The sequence below is a fragment of the Haliotis rubra genome, unplaced genomic scaffold (genome assembly GCF_003918875.1).
Source record: "Haliotis rubra isolate DU_JTF1 unplaced genomic scaffold, ASM391887v1 Scf1171, whole genome shotgun sequence".
NCBI classification, from domain to species: domain Eukaryota; kingdom Metazoa; phylum Mollusca; class Gastropoda; order Lepetellida; family Haliotidae; genus Haliotis; species Haliotis rubra.
In genome coordinates, this window is record NW_025765083.1 from 105,820 (window position 1) to 125,683 (window position 19,864).

The window sequence follows — 19,864 nt, forward strand, 5'->3', positions numbered from 1 at the left end:
GTTTTTTAATCTCAGTGCATTGGGTCCGGAGGCTTTTTAAGCAAATACACATTTGGTTCTTGGTGATGGCTTCTGTATCATAATGACTATGTGTTTTTGTAAACAAATCCTGTAAACAGTCTTTAACATTTTTAAGAAAACAGACGAGAAGCATACACATTTACTGCACACCTTCACTGCAGAAAACAGTGGTCGCGGTTGGGATTGACTCACAAGCACTCACGACTTTTTTACCTTTACAGTTTGTTTGGGCTTAATGCGATGTCTGTTACTGCTATATATAGAACATTCACTGAACTGTTTCCACTTACCCTCTCCTTTTGTAACACGCTATTATGGCGACAACTATTGTAACGAAAACCACTGCAGAGGATACCGAGAGAACAAACCAAACTGAGGGCTTCCCTGTAGCTGAAAAAGAGAATGATTAGGAATTGTTTCCTTGCCATACAAACGCATTTGACATGGACATTCTTTGTCATGTTTTCTTCTTTAGATTACGGATATGGAAAGAGTTTTGTTGCTTTATCACTTAGCATCCAGACGGAAGAATCACAAGAAAAAATGGTGATTTACAAAAATGTACAATTTGTAATACTTACAAAGCTTGTACGTTTTGTAAATGTAGGAATGAATTTACCACAACCTCTTTCAGTTTCTCCTTTTCCCAAGGATCCCCTGTTTCAATCACTTAACTAGTTCAAGCATCTTTTGTTCTATTTGAGTTCATAGAGTTGATATATATTATGCTTCTAACATGTCACATGCTTTATATTAATGCAACTGCATCTGACGCGTGAAGAGATAGCATAAATATTGTCTTTCAATACATATTTAAAGGCTAGGAAAATGTTTAAAGTGAGTTGGGTTTTTTTTCTATTCCCCGTCCTCTGATTAACTACAACGAATTCTATATATTAGTATAATTTCACTCAATCTGCATCCTTCTTGTTCTATGTGTCAAACATTGACATTGACTGAATGATAAGAACGATGATATATTAACGGCTAGCATCACTATCATTTTTTAAAATACCGTTTTAAGTTGTTTTAATGCTTTAGTTGTTATCCACAAAAGCGCAACTATGTTTTTTTATATGTTATATTTTTCCTCTGTCACTGTTCCTATACTAGGCACAAAAAGAAACTGTGCAGACACATAAGGATTTAAACTCAGAGATTAGTGACATGTATCCAACATGCATGCACGTGCCACGTCCCGTGACGTCAGTGGGTTCGTCCTTGAGACGTGCAATACGTTGTTGCACGTGCATTCCGGGAAAGAGAAACAGAGCAAATGAATGCAACACAATACAGCCACTTTGGAAAGCTCAACCCCTGCCCTTGCGATCGTTCAAAAATTAATCGGCTATTGAAACGCATAGCATGCCAAGGCTCACGTCTGCACAACGTCATGAGGCCATTGGGATGGTCCGTGGGGGAATGTCTCAACGACAAGTGGCTGCACATTTCCACTGCCACCGGAACACCATTTATGCACTGGTGAGGCGCTACCAGAACACAAATGACGTCATCGATCGGCCACGTTCTGGACGTCCACGTGTAACAACGCCAAGACAAGACAGATGGATAAGGGTGACCCATCTTCGCCACAGGTTTCAGACTGCCCGAACCATCCCAGGACTTCGTCATCACGGGATCAGACCACGACGTCCCGCCATACGGCCTATCCTGACACAACGTCATCGACAAGCTCGCCGAATGTGGTGCCGAAATCATGTCCGCAGACCCTTGTTTTGGTGGAGAAATGTTGTTTTTTACAGATAAGTCGAGGTTTAACATTTCCCATAGTGATGGACGTCAACGTGCCTATAGACGCGTGGGAGAACGTTATGCACAGGCCTGTGTCTTGGAGCGGTTCCATGATGATTTGGGGTGGAATAAGCACGCCAAAGAACTCCTTTGGTGATTGTTCAGGGCAACTTCAGGGCAACACCACAACGTTGACTTACTGCCTTGGCCTGCAAATTCACCGGATCTCTCCCGATAGAGCATGTTGGAGACGAGATGGATCGACGTCTACGTCGTCTTTCCTCATCCGCCAGATAACGTCCTTGACCTTGCAACAGAACTTGAGAGAATCTGGCGTGACATCCCACAAGCCTTCCTTGCACGTTTGATAGGCTCTATGCGCCGTCGATGCACTGCTGTTCTCAATGCCGATGGTGGACATACCCGTTATTGAGCTTGTGACATGGTCGTTTGACCCCTGTCCCGCTTGTGGACTCGTGACGTCGTTGTGATTGACTTTTCAATTGAAATTCTCCCGACTTGTTATGGTCTCATGATCCCTCCATTAAAGTTTATATGTACCTTTGACATTGTTATCGTACTTATCAACTGGGATAATATTTTGACAATGCACAGTTTCTTTATGTGGCTAGTATATAAATACAAACCACATACACCTACGTTACAAGGATTAAATTAAAGTTTACCCGATCCACTGACTGAACATGATTCATTACGGTGTACGGATCATTGCCCACAGGAATTTTGCCCAACTTTCCTCTCGGGAACTTTGTCCACCACAATCTTTACAAGGGAGAACCTTTGCCTACAATCATCTTTTGGTGTATTGATATAAAGTATGTCTTGGAGCGTACAAAGAACAATCATTTAACATTACACATTAGTTATCTCTCTTTATACATGTACTAACACCGTCATCAAGCAAGTGACACAAAGTGTAACAAGGAGAATATATTCATAGCTGCATAGTGAGTATAAACAATTGACAAGGTTGATATACATTGGATTGCTAATTAGTGATTTGAGCAGAGTAGGTTGATGTACAGGGTGATGGGGATTGAAACAATATGTAGAATGAGTTTATACAATAGATGAGTTGATGTACACAAAGCCCTCTTACCGGTACGACCTCGTAAAGCAGGTCGTAAACCACCTCTTACTTTTTTACCCCGTTTCACAAAGACCTCGTATGTTTACACTGTGCCGTAAACAGCCCAAAAGTTAGGACCCCATTTGACCTGTCGTAAATGCTTTAGGAGGTCGTAAACACTACAAAGATGACATCAACGATTATGGCTCTGCAAGTGATTAGAACGGGCTAACAAAGAAGACCTGAGAAATTTTGAGACAGGTCGAACGTGCTCGACGCTCTGGATGATGTTGACATTAGGGGGGGTCACGATTCGGTTCGGTTCATCGAAAATCGAATCGATAGATGTACGATTCGATCTCGATTTCAAATGCATCCATTTCGATTCGATTCATAAAGTACTTACTTTCTAATGCTGAGAGTTTATTTCACCTTAAATCGTAAGAAATTATGTAGAAAATTCACTGCTACAAGTGTGGCCTGTGAGAGGGTATGCTCCACTGCCGGAGACATTGTAAGTGCCCAGAGGGCATGTCTTTGAAGTGAAACTTCCTTGCGCAGAACATGATCATTCCAAATGACTGACGGTAACATTACAGTCACAATGAACACTTGACACCAGAGTTCGTGACTGAAACTTAATTTCATGATCACTTGTTCGGTGAATATTTGTGGACAACTTGTTTTGACAGTGTTCTAATTGTGCATTGTGCCAATATTCCAAAGTTTGCCAAATTAAACTGATATTACAACAAATTTGACTTTGTCCTCAGCTTTGGTGAATCGAATCGAAATTAATCGAATCGAACGAATTGAATCGATAATCGCATCGAATCGAAGTGAGAGTGAATCGTGACCCCCCTAGTTGACATGGTGTCGGGATATAGATTTCTTAGGCGTGGTTGTTTTCTAACTGTGCAGAAGGTTAGGGCCCCAACTGAACAAACCTACAAGGCGTTCACATGCTATTCCGACCTCACTGCAAGTGTTGTGTTCAAAGGGGTATTTTGCAAAAGGGGCTTTCCTCAGTGAAATCGGGGATCTCCATGGAGTTTCCCGAGCTTGTGTGTCAAGAATACTCCGCGACACCACTAGTGCTCTGGCCGAGTCTCTGGACTTTATTAAAAAAACCTGGGTGCCACAGGGACATATATACAGCTGCGTGCGAAAAGTATTCGGACACTTGACATAAGTTCCATAGACCAACATGTGAATTTAGTGTAGCATAAATAATTTTCATGAATTGAAATTTCGTAAGATCCAAGTCAAATTTTGCACATTTGTGAGGAATCATCTTACCTACAACTGCATAATTTCTGTTTAATTTTCCGTTGCTTATTCATCAAGAGGCAACAATTTAATCAACATATGTACAGTGCCGTGATCGCCTTGAACATGGCGGCCTACGGGTTTGGGCATTGTGGAACCATACGTAAGTTGCTAAATGTGATGTCAATAGTTAAATAATGGGCGGAAAATTGAACTGAAACTATGTGCGCAGAGAAGAGATGATTTCAAATTTGCCTGTCAAAATTTACAAAGATCTATCTTAAACTCACTTCATGAAAATTATTTATGCTCCACTGTGATAACATATAAGTCTATGGAAATGACGTCTTGTGTCCGAATACTTTTTGCGCGGGTTTGTATGTCCTTCCTCTGCAACCCTCACTTTGAAGTCCAATAAAATTCTAAAAATATCACGTACACAAATATACTTCACAGTTGTGTATTCTGCGGGAATTTCCTATTTCAGGATACCAGTAACTATTGTCTACATTATTGTCCACATCCACTATTATCTACATCCACTATTATCTACATCCACTATTATCTCAGATAAAGCTAAAGTGCTTAAAATTAATACCCTTTCAAAATAGGCTTCATCGTAAATGTCGCTATTTTTGACACAATACGAAATCACGATTCACAGCATTATGTGCTGTACAGTATGTTTTCAAATGTGAAAATCGGATAATTACTGGGAGTATTGAATTTCGAAAATAACATATTAATGATCATTGAAATCAGTTTTTCATGATATCACTAATGATAAATCTGAAACGCTGCTGGTGAACCTAGAATCGGTTGGGATGTTTTCGAAAATATACATACACGAACGCCATTATTGGATAGTGTTTACAAAATCACGTCTCGAGAAGGCCGGTATTGAGACGCCTATTACATCACGTATATTTCATAGTCAGCCGCGACAAATCCATCACTGAATTCCCCATACATTTTAAAATCAAATTACAACTGGTCTTTGTCACCAATACCAACACTGTCTAGATAAAATGAAACGAAAGATATTGGGTGTGAAAACGAACGCTGTGCTTGGAAGAATGCGCTAGTTTGAAATGTCAACAAACCAAAATTCCGATTTTACACTGCGTCGCATTTTCTAAAATTTTCCGACATTCAGCCGGCTATTCATTGCTTGCAATGGCTCAATGCATTTAGAATATGTATGAAAAGAGTACCATAGCAAGGAAGAGGAAATTATAAATAGATACAATGCAACGATTTGATACTTCATAAGAAAATATTCAAAGTTTCCGTGCAGCGTGACGCCATAAGAGACGCAAAATCACGCAGAACGACGATGGGGAACTATCAGCATTTCTGGCTTCTTCTCTTACTTACAATGAAAACGATGAAAACATATAACAATACACAGATAGTCAGAGTCACTCTGATTACTTACATCTCATATTTATGTACAAACGATCCCTGAATCAAGGGAAGAGTCCTCCCAAAGTCCTGTGTACCTTGTCAACGAAGCGGCCATTTTGTAAGAAATCGGTCATCGGTTGTGATGTCACACGTTAACATTGTTGTACATATTAGGCAATTTCTTTGAGGCGAAGGTCGGTTGAAAAAGAGTAAACACAATCGCCCTATCCTTCTGATTATACTTTCAGTACTATGATGTCAATTTTGCGTATCGTTCAGATATTTGTTTTTCATGAAACCAATTTCAGTGCCTACATTTAGCCAGGGAGACTATATAACGGGAAGTGGTCACTCCTCGTAAAGCCCCTTAGCATATGCCTCGGCTCGTCACGTGACCAGTGTAGCCAATATGGCGGCAGCTTAGTTTTTAAGATTGAGCCCGGTTTATTTTCAACAACTGATTACATTCGCTCAGTGTTGTGACAACTAAAAACCTACATGTAGAAGATAAGTTACCTTTTCTGTCACTTCATTTTAAGTCAAATAATTGTTATTAGTGTCAATATTAGTACAATAGATTGAAGTAAAGTTTCAAGTCGGCAATATTCTTTTAGTTGAAAGGTGTTTACAAGTAATAGTGATAGTTTCATAACTTTAAAAAACATGTTAGGGTGTATTTGAGGTGAGTGAAAAATATGACATATTGCCGATCTGATCTGATCCGCCATTGAAATACTACAGGGCGTTGCTTGAGTGTTTCTTGTTATTGTTCTAAAAACTTCTTTCACATACACCTTTAATTTTTATGAGTAGAATATACCATCAGGTGAAAGGTGTTTACAAGTAATAGTGATAGTTTTATAACTTTAAAAAAATTGTTAGGGTGTATTTGAGGTGTGTGAAAAATATGACATATCGCCGATCTGATCTGATCCGCCATTGAAATGCTACAGGGCGTTGCTTGAGTGTTTGGTTTAAACATATTTATTTCATGAAAAAGCAAAGACAGAATTTTCATGAACTGGATTGGTCAACAAGCTCGAAAGAACTTATATGAAGACCGCTCCAATATACATAGATATATGAAACAGTATCATGACAAAAAAAGATGATATCTAAAATGAAAGTAGATGGTATGACATGTAGTCGGAAACTTAAAATCATGATGGGTGTATACATTCATGGCATCTGCAGTCGGGATCCATAGTAGTATAGCTTTGAGAATTATAGGTTTTAGTGTATGACTTGCTCAGTTAAAGCGCCTAGTTTCAATTATAAATAGATGGACTGATTTTAAGATATGTGATTGAATTTGTGGGTCCATGGAAGACGTTCGGTATAAGATTGTTTCTAATGAAAAGCCATTGGTATAATAAAATTTATTTATTCTTACAGCATCAAATCTGGGACATACAAAGAAATACTGACGTGCATCTTCATTAGGGTGGCCACACAAACAATCTGCTCTCTCTAATATATGTCTGTTGCGTTTGTCAGCGTTTAGATCGCTACATCCTAACCTTAAGCGACAGTGGAGGATTTGACAAACTCTTGAACCTATATTTGGATCGAAATGAATGTCTTTAGCTCTATGACTTAAAGCAGATTTAAAATCATTGATGTCTGTAGGAGATTTAATATTTTGCGGTAAAGCATTCCATGAACTTACAGCGTCCGGTAGAAATGAATTGTCATATAGAGCAGTACGGCAGGCAGTAGTTTGCAAAAGCGATGCGTTACGTAAGGGATAGTTACTGACTTGAGAGATGAGTGGAGGGACGAGTTCGTTTAGATAGTGGGGTAATCTGTTATGATACATTTTGAAAAATGTGATTAGTTTAGCTATTCTTCTTCTTTCGCGAAGAGAAACAGAGGATGTTTCAGCGTAGATTTTATCGTGACTGGTGCCGCGAACAGCTCCACATATCGTACGTAACGCGTCTAAGTGCATGTTGTCCAAGATTGTTGCTTGAGTTTTTGGTACAATTGTCATAAATATGGCTACAGTAGTCAAAGATCGGAATTATAAACGACGTATACATACGATTCAGGGTGTTTCTCGTTAGTCGATATTTAAGGCTTCTTAAGCAATTTATCATGGGGTTGACTCTCTTAACGATATCGTTTATATGTATATCCCATGTACAGTCGTTTTGAAGATTTATACCTAAATGTTTATGGCTCGAAGTTTCTTCAATTCGAACGTCGTTGAAAAACAAGCTTGGATGAGGATTTGAATTTGGTTTCCTACTGAATAAGACTGTTTTAGTCTTGGATGGGTTGAAATCGATTTTCCAGGTTTTTGCCCAGTTTGCTATTTTTAGTAGATCATTATTCAGACTAAACGCCGCTACGTAAGGGTCATCTATTATTACATAGATAGAAGTATCATCTGCAAATAATCGTATATTACTGTCAATGCCTTCAACAATATCATTTATGTAGACCAAAAACAGAAGTGGTCCTAGAACAGAACCCTGCGGGACGCCAGCTTTTACCGGTTTAATATTAGAACTATAACCATTTATGACTACACTCTGGGATCGATATTCTAAATAACTTTTAAACCATTGTTATAGTGAACCATCGATTCCACATGATTTTAGCTTATGCACGAGACCTTTGTGCCATACTCGATCAAAAGCTTTGATGATATCGCAAAATACTGCACGTATTTCCTTACCTTCGTCCATTGCCTTGGCTATGAAATTATACAAATATGTCAACTGATTCACGCAAGAGTCCCCTTGGATGAAACCTGACTGTAAATTGGATAAGATGTTATTGCCTCTGAGATAGTTGAAAACATGTTTGAATATACATCGCTCAAATATTTTAGATGCACAACTAGTTAAGGCTACTGGTCTGTAATTTGTACAATCATTTACACTTCCTTTTTTGTGAATCGGTATAACGCTTGCTTCTTGCCGGGAATACGCGTTGTTGAAGTGATAGATTAAAACGTTCCGTTAAAAGGGGTGAAATACTGACAGCAATTAATCTAAGAATTCTATTTCCAATGCCGTCGGGGCCGGTTGCTTTCACAGCATTAACACTCATTAAGATATCATATACTTCACTGTTAATAAGATTGATTTCTGATAGACTATTGATTGTCTTTATATTGATATTGGGGGGTGTTGAATCCGGATTTTCTACTCGCGATTGCCGAGTGAAATAATCATTTAGAGAATCAGTTATATCCTGTAAATCATCGCTTACGACATTATTGAAAATCAACGGGGGAAAATTATAGTTGTTTGTATTTCTCTTCACGTAATTATTGACTAATTTCCACCAACATTTGTCCGTAGTGGATCGATTTATCGTTTCATCTAGTTTGCATACGCTCTTTTCGCTTTTCGGATAGCCGAGATTACTCTATTTCTACTTTGTCTGAATCGAGCCCAACGGGTAACAGAATTTTTCCTCTTAGCGAGCTGATGATGTCTATTGCGCTTATGTATTAGCTATCTAATTTCGTGGTCTACTCCCTTTCGTGAGAACTCCCAGTTGTGAGACTCCCAGTTGTGAGACAGTGGAGTAGGTACTTAGCAAAGAAAACATACCTTACTCCCCTATCTGATAGAATGGATTAACCCCAGCTAATTATAGATTAGCTGTTTAACTGAATCTTGTGGAGGTAACTTAATGAAACTCTAAAAGATAAAGTAATTAACCTACTCAGATAAATGGCTTTAAAAAATAAACACTTTGTGTAGGTAACTTCGGGATCATTTGAAAGAGAAATTAATTTACCTACTCAGATTTAAGTGATTGAAAAATCTAGCAATAACTGTTGTAACAATTAATCCAAATGTATTTATTAACCTTTGACTGCTCTTTCCGATCACCATTATGGCAGGCCTTCAACAAGTAGATTATATCACCAGTTCACGATAAACTTTTCAGTAATTCAGTATCTATTGAAAACAATAAATGCTCTTCAACGAACAATGTCTTCTGTGTTAATTAACTCATTAATGAACTATGCCTCCTGCGGGTACTCTTCAGCAACAGGGCTGTTCCCACTTTCATCGTAGGGATGGGGAAGCACCACCTGTGTGCATTGAACCATTAACTGATGTGTCTCACAACTGGGAGTTCTCGCAAATGGGAGGACACCAATTTCGTTATTCATCCAAAGTGGATCAGACGGTCGAATAGTAACAATTTTATTTGGGATATTCTTGTCACAAGTATTCCTTATTATAGTCGTTAATTTATTTGCTATGTCATCCACGTGGTTGTTTAAGAATATAAGTCATTAGTGTCAAGATTATTGATATCAGAAATCATACCATTAACGTCCATATGTTGATAATCATATATTTTACGTTTAAAAGATTTGATATCAACATATATCGGACAATGGTCACTGCAAATAGGGTCTAACACCCCGCGATCCTGCACATTTTGCATAGAGGATATAAATATGAGATCAATTAAAGTACTGGAATGCGTCGTGATTCAAATTGGTTTGTCAATAATTTGGGTAAGTCCGTGTAAGGATTCCAATAATTGAATTTTACGATTGCTTTCATTTAAAATATCTACATTAAAGTCGCCAGTAATAACGGTAAATAAGTTAAGATCAACAGCGTTTCCAATTGACTGATCAATTAATTCCCAGTACGCAATGCTCCGGTCAGCTCTGTAGAGCTTATGAGGTAGGTACGGTGTTTACATTTAACATGAACCCATACGGCTTCAAGTCCAGCAATGTCTAGCTGGTGCATATGCCCCCGCATACAAATTGTCTTTAACATATATAGCCACACCGCCCCCGCGACTCCCTCGATCTTTGCGGAATGGATGTTGAAATCCCAGTATAAGAATATCATCGTTCGGAATGTCTTTATGCAACCACGTTTCAGTTATGCAAATGATATCAAAAGAATTAAATTCAACTTCTATAACATCTAATTTGTCTTTGAGACTGCAAACATTTAGGTGGACTATCTTTAAAGTATTTAGTACTGGGCCAGGGTTAGGATGCTTGAGTGTTTCTAGTTATTATTCTAAACACTTCTTTAACATACACCTTTAATTTTTATGAGTGGAGTATACCATCAGGTGAAAGGTGTGTGCAAGTATTAGTGTTAGTTTCATAATTTTAGAAAAATTGTTAGGGTGTATTAGAGGTGTGTGAAAAATATGACATATCGCCGATCTGATCTGATCCGCCACTGAAATACTACAGGGCGTTGCTTGAGTGTTTCTAGTTATTGTTCTAAACACTTCTTTAACATACACCTTTAATTTTTATGAGTAGAATATACCATCAGGTGAAAGGTGTTTGCAAGTAATAGTGATAGTTTTATAATTTAAAAAAATTGTTAGGGTGTATTTGAGGTGAGTGAAAAATATGACATATCGCCGATCTGATCTGATCCGCCATTGAAATACTACAGGGCGTTGCTTGAGTGTTTCTAGTTATTATTCTAAACACTTCTTTAACATACACCTTAAATTGTTATGAGTAGAATATACCATCAGGTGAAAGGCGTTTGCGCAATAGTGATAGTTTCATAATTTTAGAAAAAATTGTTAGGATGTATTTGGCGGTGGTTTCGTTGTTCGAGTTAAGCTGCTTCGCGACACTGTTTTGTGGTAAATCCATCCGGGGCGGTTGTTTGCGTTTTCAAAGGCATTTGGGACGGGCGAATGATCAGTCGATCGCTGGTGGTATGCGGAACGTTTCCGGTGTTCGTTCTGGCGCTTTCTTTCGGTGGGATCGGTGAAAGGTGTTTCGAAAACAATAAAGTGGTGGTTCAGGTGAAAAACATCAATATTCGAATCGATCGATCATAAATGAAACTCGAACATTCCTTGGGAAATGTTTCGATTCGTTCCATTGCTTCTTCAATTTTCCATGAAGGTGAATCCGTCGAATTGAAGGATTTCAATCAATGGAATCTGGTTTGTATAAATTTAAAAATGATTTGAGATTATATTTGGGATGTCTTCCGTCGATCTGGAATCCATAAATTCGAACTCTTCACAGAACGCTCGATGTTTCGATTATTATTCAATACAACTGCCACCATGGGCACCGATGAAATTCCATATTCGGGACGCCAGAACAGACGTTACGGTTTCGGAATTATTGGGATCTATTTGGGATATGGAAACGCCAGCGGAATTATCGATCGAATCCATGGGCCGATGCTGCCGGAACGTTAATATGGAACGGTTATTCATTCAAACTTCTTCATACATACCATGATGGAATGCCATCGGACGGAACGACGGTGAACATTGATATATCGCCAGATCTGATCGATCATGGAACGTATTTCGATTATCCATTCGCTACGCGACGACCATTACGCCAGTAAAATCGCACCGCGTCGAAAACGTCTGATGGTTTCATGTTTTGGAAAGAACCATTACGGATATTTGGGAATGATGGCATCATGACTATATCGCCAGATCGATCACGTTCGCAAACTGACCGGAATTCGTTTGCGGTTATGCCGTTAACGACGGTATCCGGTGGAAGGAACGATACGACGGTGGACATTAACTGGAACGTTTACCGGTTGGAATAGAAATGCTATCTTCGTCGGATATCGATATCCATTAAAGACATTTGGGCAGCACGATGAACTGCCGGTCATGATTCCTAACGCATTTCTTCGCATGATGGAATACCATCGAAGGGCGAAGGAACTGGTGACGGTTTCGTGCAAAACATTCCGGTTCGTGGAACGAAAAGCTATCATCGTCGATCGTTCATGATACGGAACTGGCGCTGGAACGTTTCTTGATTATTATTCTGGCTGCTTCGCCGACGGTGGACATATCTCAGACGATATTTCTGGAATGATATTGATGATTTCACCGTTGAACGATGGAACGCGGAAGAATATGAAAATTGCATTTCTTACATGATCAATCGATCACCAATTGACCTTTCGGAACATTGGCGAACCGTTTGATTCGACGTTCTTTCGCATACCAGAACGACAGGAGCTGCCGTCGGAGATTGAAATTATTTCATTATCGATAAATTTCCTCAACTTCAACTTCAAATTGATAAGAATGTACGGAACTGATTGGCGTCATGGAATCATTCGATCCGCGACGTTTTGCGAACGCTTTGGATATTTCGGACAAACCATTATTTCCCGCCATAAAACCATACCATTATTATGATGAAACTCTATCCGGTGAAAAGCGTTTTGACTGACGGTTTTCGCGAAATTGTGGGATGGCATTTACGGTGCGACATATCGCCGATCGATCGATCCTGGTAAAGGCTGCGTATTTCGTTATGCGTTGCAAAACGCTTCTTCAGGCGACGAACATTCGGTTGAACGTTTTGAAACGGTTGCGAAAATTAGAATACATTTAAGTGAAAAATATGAAAACATATCGCAAATCGATCTGATCCCGCCATTAAGAAATAATTTCAGAAAAGCGTTACTTGAGTGTTCTAGCGTTCTAATATACTATATCAGGTGAAAGGTGTTTGCAAGTAATAGTGATAGTTTCATAATTTAAAAAAACTTGTTAGGGTGTATTTGAGGTGAGTGAAAAATATGACATATCGCCGATCTGATCTGATCCGCCATTGAAATACTACAGGGCGTTGCTTGAGTGTTTCTAGTTATTGTTCTAAACACTTCTTTAACATACACCTTTAATTTTTATGAGTAGAATATACCATCAGGTGAAAGGTGTTTGCAAGTAATAGTGATAGTTTTATAATTTAAAAAACTTGTTAGGGTGTATTTGAGGTGAGTGAAAAATATGACATATCGCCGATCTGATCTGATCCGCCATTGAAATACTACAGGGCGTTGCTTGAGTGTTTCTAGTTATTGTTCTAAACACTTTCACGTACATACGCCACCTTTAATTTTTTATGGAGTGGAATATACCATCAGGTGAAAGGTGTTTGCAAGTAATAGTGATAAGTTTCATAATTTTTAGAAAAATTGTTAGGATGTATTTGAGGTGAGTGAAAAATATGACATATCGCCGATCTGATCTGATCCGCCATTGAAATACTACAGGGCGTTGCTTGAGTGTTTCTAGTTATTGTTCTAAACACTTCTTTCACATACACCTTTAATTTTTATGAGTAGAATATACCATCAGGTGAAAGGTGTTTGCAAGTAATAGTGATAGTTTTATAACTTTAAAAAACTTGTTAGGGTGTATTTGAGGTGAGTGAAAAATATGACATATCGCCGATCTGATCTGATCCGCCATTGAAATACTACAGGGCGTTGCTTGAGTGTTTCTAGTTATTGTTCTAAACACTTCTTTCACATACACCTTTAATTTTTATGAGTAGAATATACCATCAGGTGAAAGGTGTTTGCAAGTAATAGTGATAGTTTCATAATTTAAAAAACTTGTTAGGGTGTATTTGAGGTGTGTGAAAAATATGACATATCGCCGATCTGATCTGATCCGCCATTGAAATACTACAGGGCGTTGCTTGAGTGTTTCTAGTTATTGTTCTAAACACTTCTTTCACATACACCTTTAATTTTTATGAGTAGAATATACCATCAGGTGAAAGGTGTTTGCAAGTAATAGTGTTAGTTTTATAATTTAAAAAAATGGTTAGGGTGTATTTTAGGTGTGTGAAAAATATGACATATCGCCGATCTGATCTGATCCGCCATTGAAATACTACAGGGCGTTGCTTGAGTGTTTCTAGTTATTATTCTAAACACTTCTTTAACATACACCTTAAATTGTTATGAGTAGAATATACCATCAGGTGAAAGGCGTTTGCAAGTAATAGTGATAGTTTCATAATTTTAGAAAAATTGTTAGGATGTATTTGAGGTGAGTGAAAAATATGACATATCGCCGATCTGATCTGATCCGCCATTGAAATACTACAGGGCGTTGCTTGAGTGTTTCTAGTTATTGTTCTAAACACTTCTTTTAACGTACGCCTTTAATTTTTATGAGTAGAGTATACCATCAGGTGAAAGGTGTTTGCAAGTAATAGTGATAGTTTTATAACTTTAAAAAACTTGTTAGGGTGTATTTGAGGTGAGTGAAAAATATGACATATCGCCGATCTGATCTGATCCGCCATTGAAATAGTACAGGGCGTTGCTTGAGTGTTTCTAGTTATTGTTCTAAACACTTCTTTCACATACACCTTTAATTTTTATGAGTAGAATATACCATCAGGTGAAAGGTGTTTTGCAAGTAATAGTGATAGTTTCCATAATTTAAAAAACTTGTTAGGGGTGTATTTGAGGTGAGTGAAAATATGACATATCGCCGATCTGATCTGATCCGCCATTGAAATACTACAGGGCGTTGCTTGAGTGTTTCTAGTTATTGTTCTAAACACTTCTTTCACATACACCTTTAATTTTTATGAGGGAATATACCCATCAGGTGAAAGGTGTTTGCAAGTAATAGTGATAGTTTTATAATTTAATTTTTTTGTTAGGTGTATTTGAGGTGTGTGAAAATATGACATATTGCCGATCTGATCTGATCCGCCATTGAAATACTACAGGGCGTTGCTTGAGTGTTTCTAGTTATTGTTCTAAAAACTTCTTTCACGTACACCTTTAATTTTTATGAGTAGAATATACCATCAGGTGAAAGGTGTTTGCAAGTAATAGTGATAGTTTTATAACTTTAACAAATTTGTTAGGGTGTATTTGAGGTGAGTGAAAAATATGACATATCGCCGATCTGATCTGATCCGCCATTGAAATACTACAGGGCGTTGCTTGAGTGTTTCTAGTTATTATTCTAAACACTTCTTTAACATACACCTTAAATTGTTATGAGTAGAATATACCATCAGGTGAAAGGCGTTTGCAAGTAATAGTGATAGTTTCATAATTTTAGAAAAATTGTTAGGATGTATTTGAGGTGAGTGAAAAATATGACATATCGCCGATCTGATCTGATCCGCCATTGAAATACTACAGGGCGTTGCTTGAGTGTTTCTAGTTATTGTTCTAAACACTTCTTTTAACGTACGCCTTTAATTTTTATGAGTAGAGTATACCATCAGGTGAAAGGTGTTTGCAAGTAATAGTGATAGTTTTATAACTTTAAAAAACTTGTTAGGGTGTATTTGAGGTGAGTGAAAAATATGACATATCGCCGATCTGATCTGATCCGCCATTGAAATACTACAGGGCGTTGCTTGAGTGTTTCTAGTTATTGTTCTAAACACTTCTTTCACATACACCTTTAATTTTTATGAGTAGAATATACCATCAGGTGAAAGGTGTTTGCAAGTAATAGTGATAGTTTCATAATTTAAAAAAACTTGTTAGGGTGTATTTGAGGGTGAGTGAAAATATGACATATCGCCGATCTGATCTGATCCGCCATTGAAATACTACAGGGCGTTGCTTGAGTGTTTCTAGTTATTGTTCTAAACACTTCTTTTAACATACACCTTTAATTTTATGAGTAGAATATACCATCAGGTGAAAGGTGTTTGCAAGTAATAGTGATAGTTTTATAATTTAAAAAAATTGTTAGGGTGTATTTGAGGTGAGTGAAAAATATGACATATCGCCGATTTGATCTGATCCGCCATTGAAATACTACAGGGCGTTGCTTGAGTGTTTCTAGTTATTGTTCTAAAAACTTCTTTCACGTACGCCTTTAATTTTTATGAGTGGAATATACCATCAGGTGAAAGGCGTTTGCAAGTAATAGTGATAGTTTCATAATTTTAGAAAAATTGTTAGGATGTATTTGAGGTGAGTGAAAAATATGACATATCGCCGATCTGATCTGATCCGCCATTGAAATACTACAGGGCGTTGCTTGAGTGTTTCTAGTTATTGTTCTAAACACTTCTTTCACATACACCTTTAATTTTTATGAGTAGAATATACCATCAGGTGAAAGGTGTTTGCAAGTAATAGTGATAGTTTTATAACTTTAAAAAACTTGTTAGGGTGTATTTGAGGTGAGTGAAAAATATGACATATCGCCGATCTGATCTGATCCGCCATTGAAATAGTACAGGGCGTTGCTTGAGTGTTTCTAGTTATTGTTCTAAACACTTCTTTCACATACACCTTTAATTTTTATGAGTGGAATATACCATCAGGTGAAAGGTGTTTGCAAGTAATAGTGATACATAATTTAAAAAAACTTGTTAGGGTGTATTTGAGGTGTGTGAAAAATATGACATATCGCCGATCTGATCTGATCCGCCATTGAAATACTACAGGGCGTTGCTTGAGTGTTTCTAGTTATTGTTCTAAACACTTCTTTAACATACACCTTTAATTTTTATGAGTAGAGTATACCATCAGGTGAAAGGTGTTTGCAAGTAATAGTGTTAGTTTTATAATTTAAAAAAATGGTTAGGGTGTATTTTAGGTGTGTGAAAAATATGACATATCGCCGATCTGATCTGATCCGCCATTGAAATACTACAGGGCGTTGCTTGAGTGTTTCTAGTTATTATTCTAAACACTTCTTTCACATACACCTTTAATTTTTATGAGTAGAATATACCATCAGGTGAAAGGTGTTTGCAAGTAATAGTGATAGTTTCATAATTTAAAAAAATTGTTAGGGTGTATTTGAGGTGAGTGAAAAATATGACATATTGCCGATCTGATCTGATCCGCCATTGAAATACTACAGGGCGTTGCTTGAGTGTTTCTAGTTATTGTTCTAAAAACTTCTTTCACGTACGCCTTTAATTTTTATGAGTAGAATATACCATCAGGTGAAAGGTGTTTGCAAGTAATAGTGATAGTTTTATAACTTTAAAAAATTTGTTAGGGTGTATTTGAGGTGAGTGAAAAATATGACATATCGCCGATCTGATCTGATCCGCCATTGAAATACTACAGGGCGTTGCTTGAGTGTTTCTAGTTATTATTCTAAACACTTCTTTAACATACACCTTAAATTGTTATGAGTAGAATATACCATCAGGTGAAAGGCGTTTGCAAGTAATAGTGATAGTTTCATAATTTTAGAAAAATTGTTAGGATGTATTTGAGGTGAGTGAAAAATATGACATATCGCCGATCTGATCTGATCCGCCATTGAAATACTACAGGGCGTTGCTTGAGTGTTTCTAGTTATTGTTCTAAACACTTCTTTTAACGTACGCCTTTAATTTTTATGAGTAGAGTATACCATCAGGTGAAAGGTGTTTGCAAGTAATAGTGATAGTTTTATAACTTTAAAAAACTTGTTAGGGTGTATTTGAGGTGAGTGAAAAATATGACATATCGCCGATCTGATCTGATCCGCCATTGAAATAGTACAGGGCGTTGCTTGAGTGTTTCTAGTTATTGTTCTAAACACTTCTTTCACATACACCTTTAATTTTTATGAGTAGAATATACCATCAGGTGAAAGGTGTTTGCAAGTAATAGTGATAGTTTCATAATTTAAAAAAACTTGTTAGGGTGTATTTGAGGTGAGTGAAAAATATGACATATCGCCGATCTGATCTGATCCGCCATTGAAATACTACAGGGCGTTGCTTGAGTGTTTCTAGTTATTGTTCTAAACACTTCTTTCACATACACCTTTAATTTTTATGAGTAGAATATACCATCAGGTGAAAGGTGTTTGCAAGTAATAGTGATAGTTTTATAATTTAAAAAAATTGTTAGGGTGTATTTGAGGTGAGTGAAAAATATGACATATCGCCGATCTGATCTGATCCGCCATTGAAATACTACAGGGCGTTGCTTGAGTGTTTCTAGTTATTGTTCTAAAAACTTCTTTCACGTACGCCTTTAATTTTTATGAGTAGAATATACCATCAGGTGAAAGGCGTTTGCAAGTAATAGTGATAGTTTCATAATTTTAGAAAAATTGTTAGGATGTATTTGAGGTGAGTGAAAAATATGACATATCGCCGATTTGATCTGATCCGCCATTGAAATACTACAGGGCGTTGCTTGAGTATTTCTAGTTATTGTTCTAAACACTTCTTTCACATACACCTTTAATTTTTATGAGTAGAATATACCATCAGGTGAAAGGTGTTTGCAAGTAATAGTGATAGTTTCATAATTTAAAAAAATTGTTAGGGTGTATTTGAGGTGTGTGAAAAATATGACATATCGCCGATCTGATCGGATCCGCCATTGAAATACTACAGGGCGTTGCTTGAGTGTTTCTAGTTATTGTTCTAAAAACTTCTTTCACGTACGCCTTTAATTTTTATGAGTAGAATATACCATCAGGTGAAAGGTGTTTGCAAGTAATAGTGATAGTTTTATAACTTTAAAAAATTTGTTAGGGTGTATTGGAGGTGAGTGAAAAATATGACATATCGCCGATCTGATCTGATCCGCCATTGAAATACTACAGGGCGTTGCTTGAGTGTTTCTAGTTATTGTTCTAAACACTTCTTTCACATACATCTTTAATTTTTATGAGTAGAATATACCATCAGGTGAAAGGTGTTTGCAAGTAATAGTGATAGTTTCATAATTTAAAAAACTTGTTAGGGTGTATTTGAGGTGTGTGAAAAATATGACATATCGCCGATCTGATCTGATCCGCCATTGAAATACTACAGGGCGTTGCTTGAGTGTTTCTAGTTATTATTCTAAACACCTCCTTATCATACACCTTTAATTTTTATGAGTAGAGTATACCATCAGGTGAAAGGTGTTTGCAAGTAATAGTGATAGTTTCATAATTTTAGAAAAATTGTTAGGGTGTATTAGAGGTGTGTGTGCAAAATATGACATATCGCCGATCTATTCTGATCCGCCAGTGATGCTTGAGTGTTATAGTTCTAAAACTTCCTTCTTTCTTGTTGATCTTAGATATCTGAACTAATTACTAATGTAAAAAACGTCTCAAAGTAGATTTTTTTTTAAAGGACAGCTGATGTTAACACACGTGTTCTAGCGATAGTTTTGCATTCTTTAACATGTTTTGGGGAAGGAAGGCCGTGGTGTATCATTTATTCTTTCATTCATTCACATATGTATTTCTTTCTTTTGTTCTTTTCTTTACTTCTTTCATTCATTCACGTATAATTCTTGCTATAATTCTTGCTATAATTCATTCATTCATTGTAAAATACAACAAACTGGCTGAAGTACTGTTAAACGCAGCCGAAGTTGCGCTGGGAACGAACCAAGTAACTGTGTGCGTTGGAGCATGACGAGGCACACGCTAATTAGGGTGTCAGCCCGATCTGTCCACAAATGAAAAATAGGATGTTGCTAATCGTCGACAGAACAAAAAACCCGATGTGTCGACATCGCGTAGTCAACATACCGTGTCGGTGTTAATTAAAGAAAGAGAATGTTTGCTTAGCGATTTGCAAGTGACCATGTTCGTTTCATGAGTAAATGAATTACGTTA

The 19,864-nt window shown here is 37.3% G+C and overlaps 1 protein-coding gene across 1 annotated transcript in view; it reads right to left on the reverse strand.

The window, feature by feature from the left end:
* Positions 1-230: 230 nt before the first annotated feature.
* LOC124258328 (platelet endothelial aggregation receptor 1-like) overlaps positions 231-19,864 on the reverse strand; it is a 30,238-nt gene continuing 10,604 nt past the window's right edge. Inside the window, exon 5 of the mRNA XM_046692417.1 lies at positions 231-411. Within this exon, the coding sequence (XP_046548373.1) occupies positions 308-411 (104 nt within the window). The 3' untranslated portion in view covers positions 231-307. The remainder of the gene's footprint in view (positions 412-19,864) is intronic.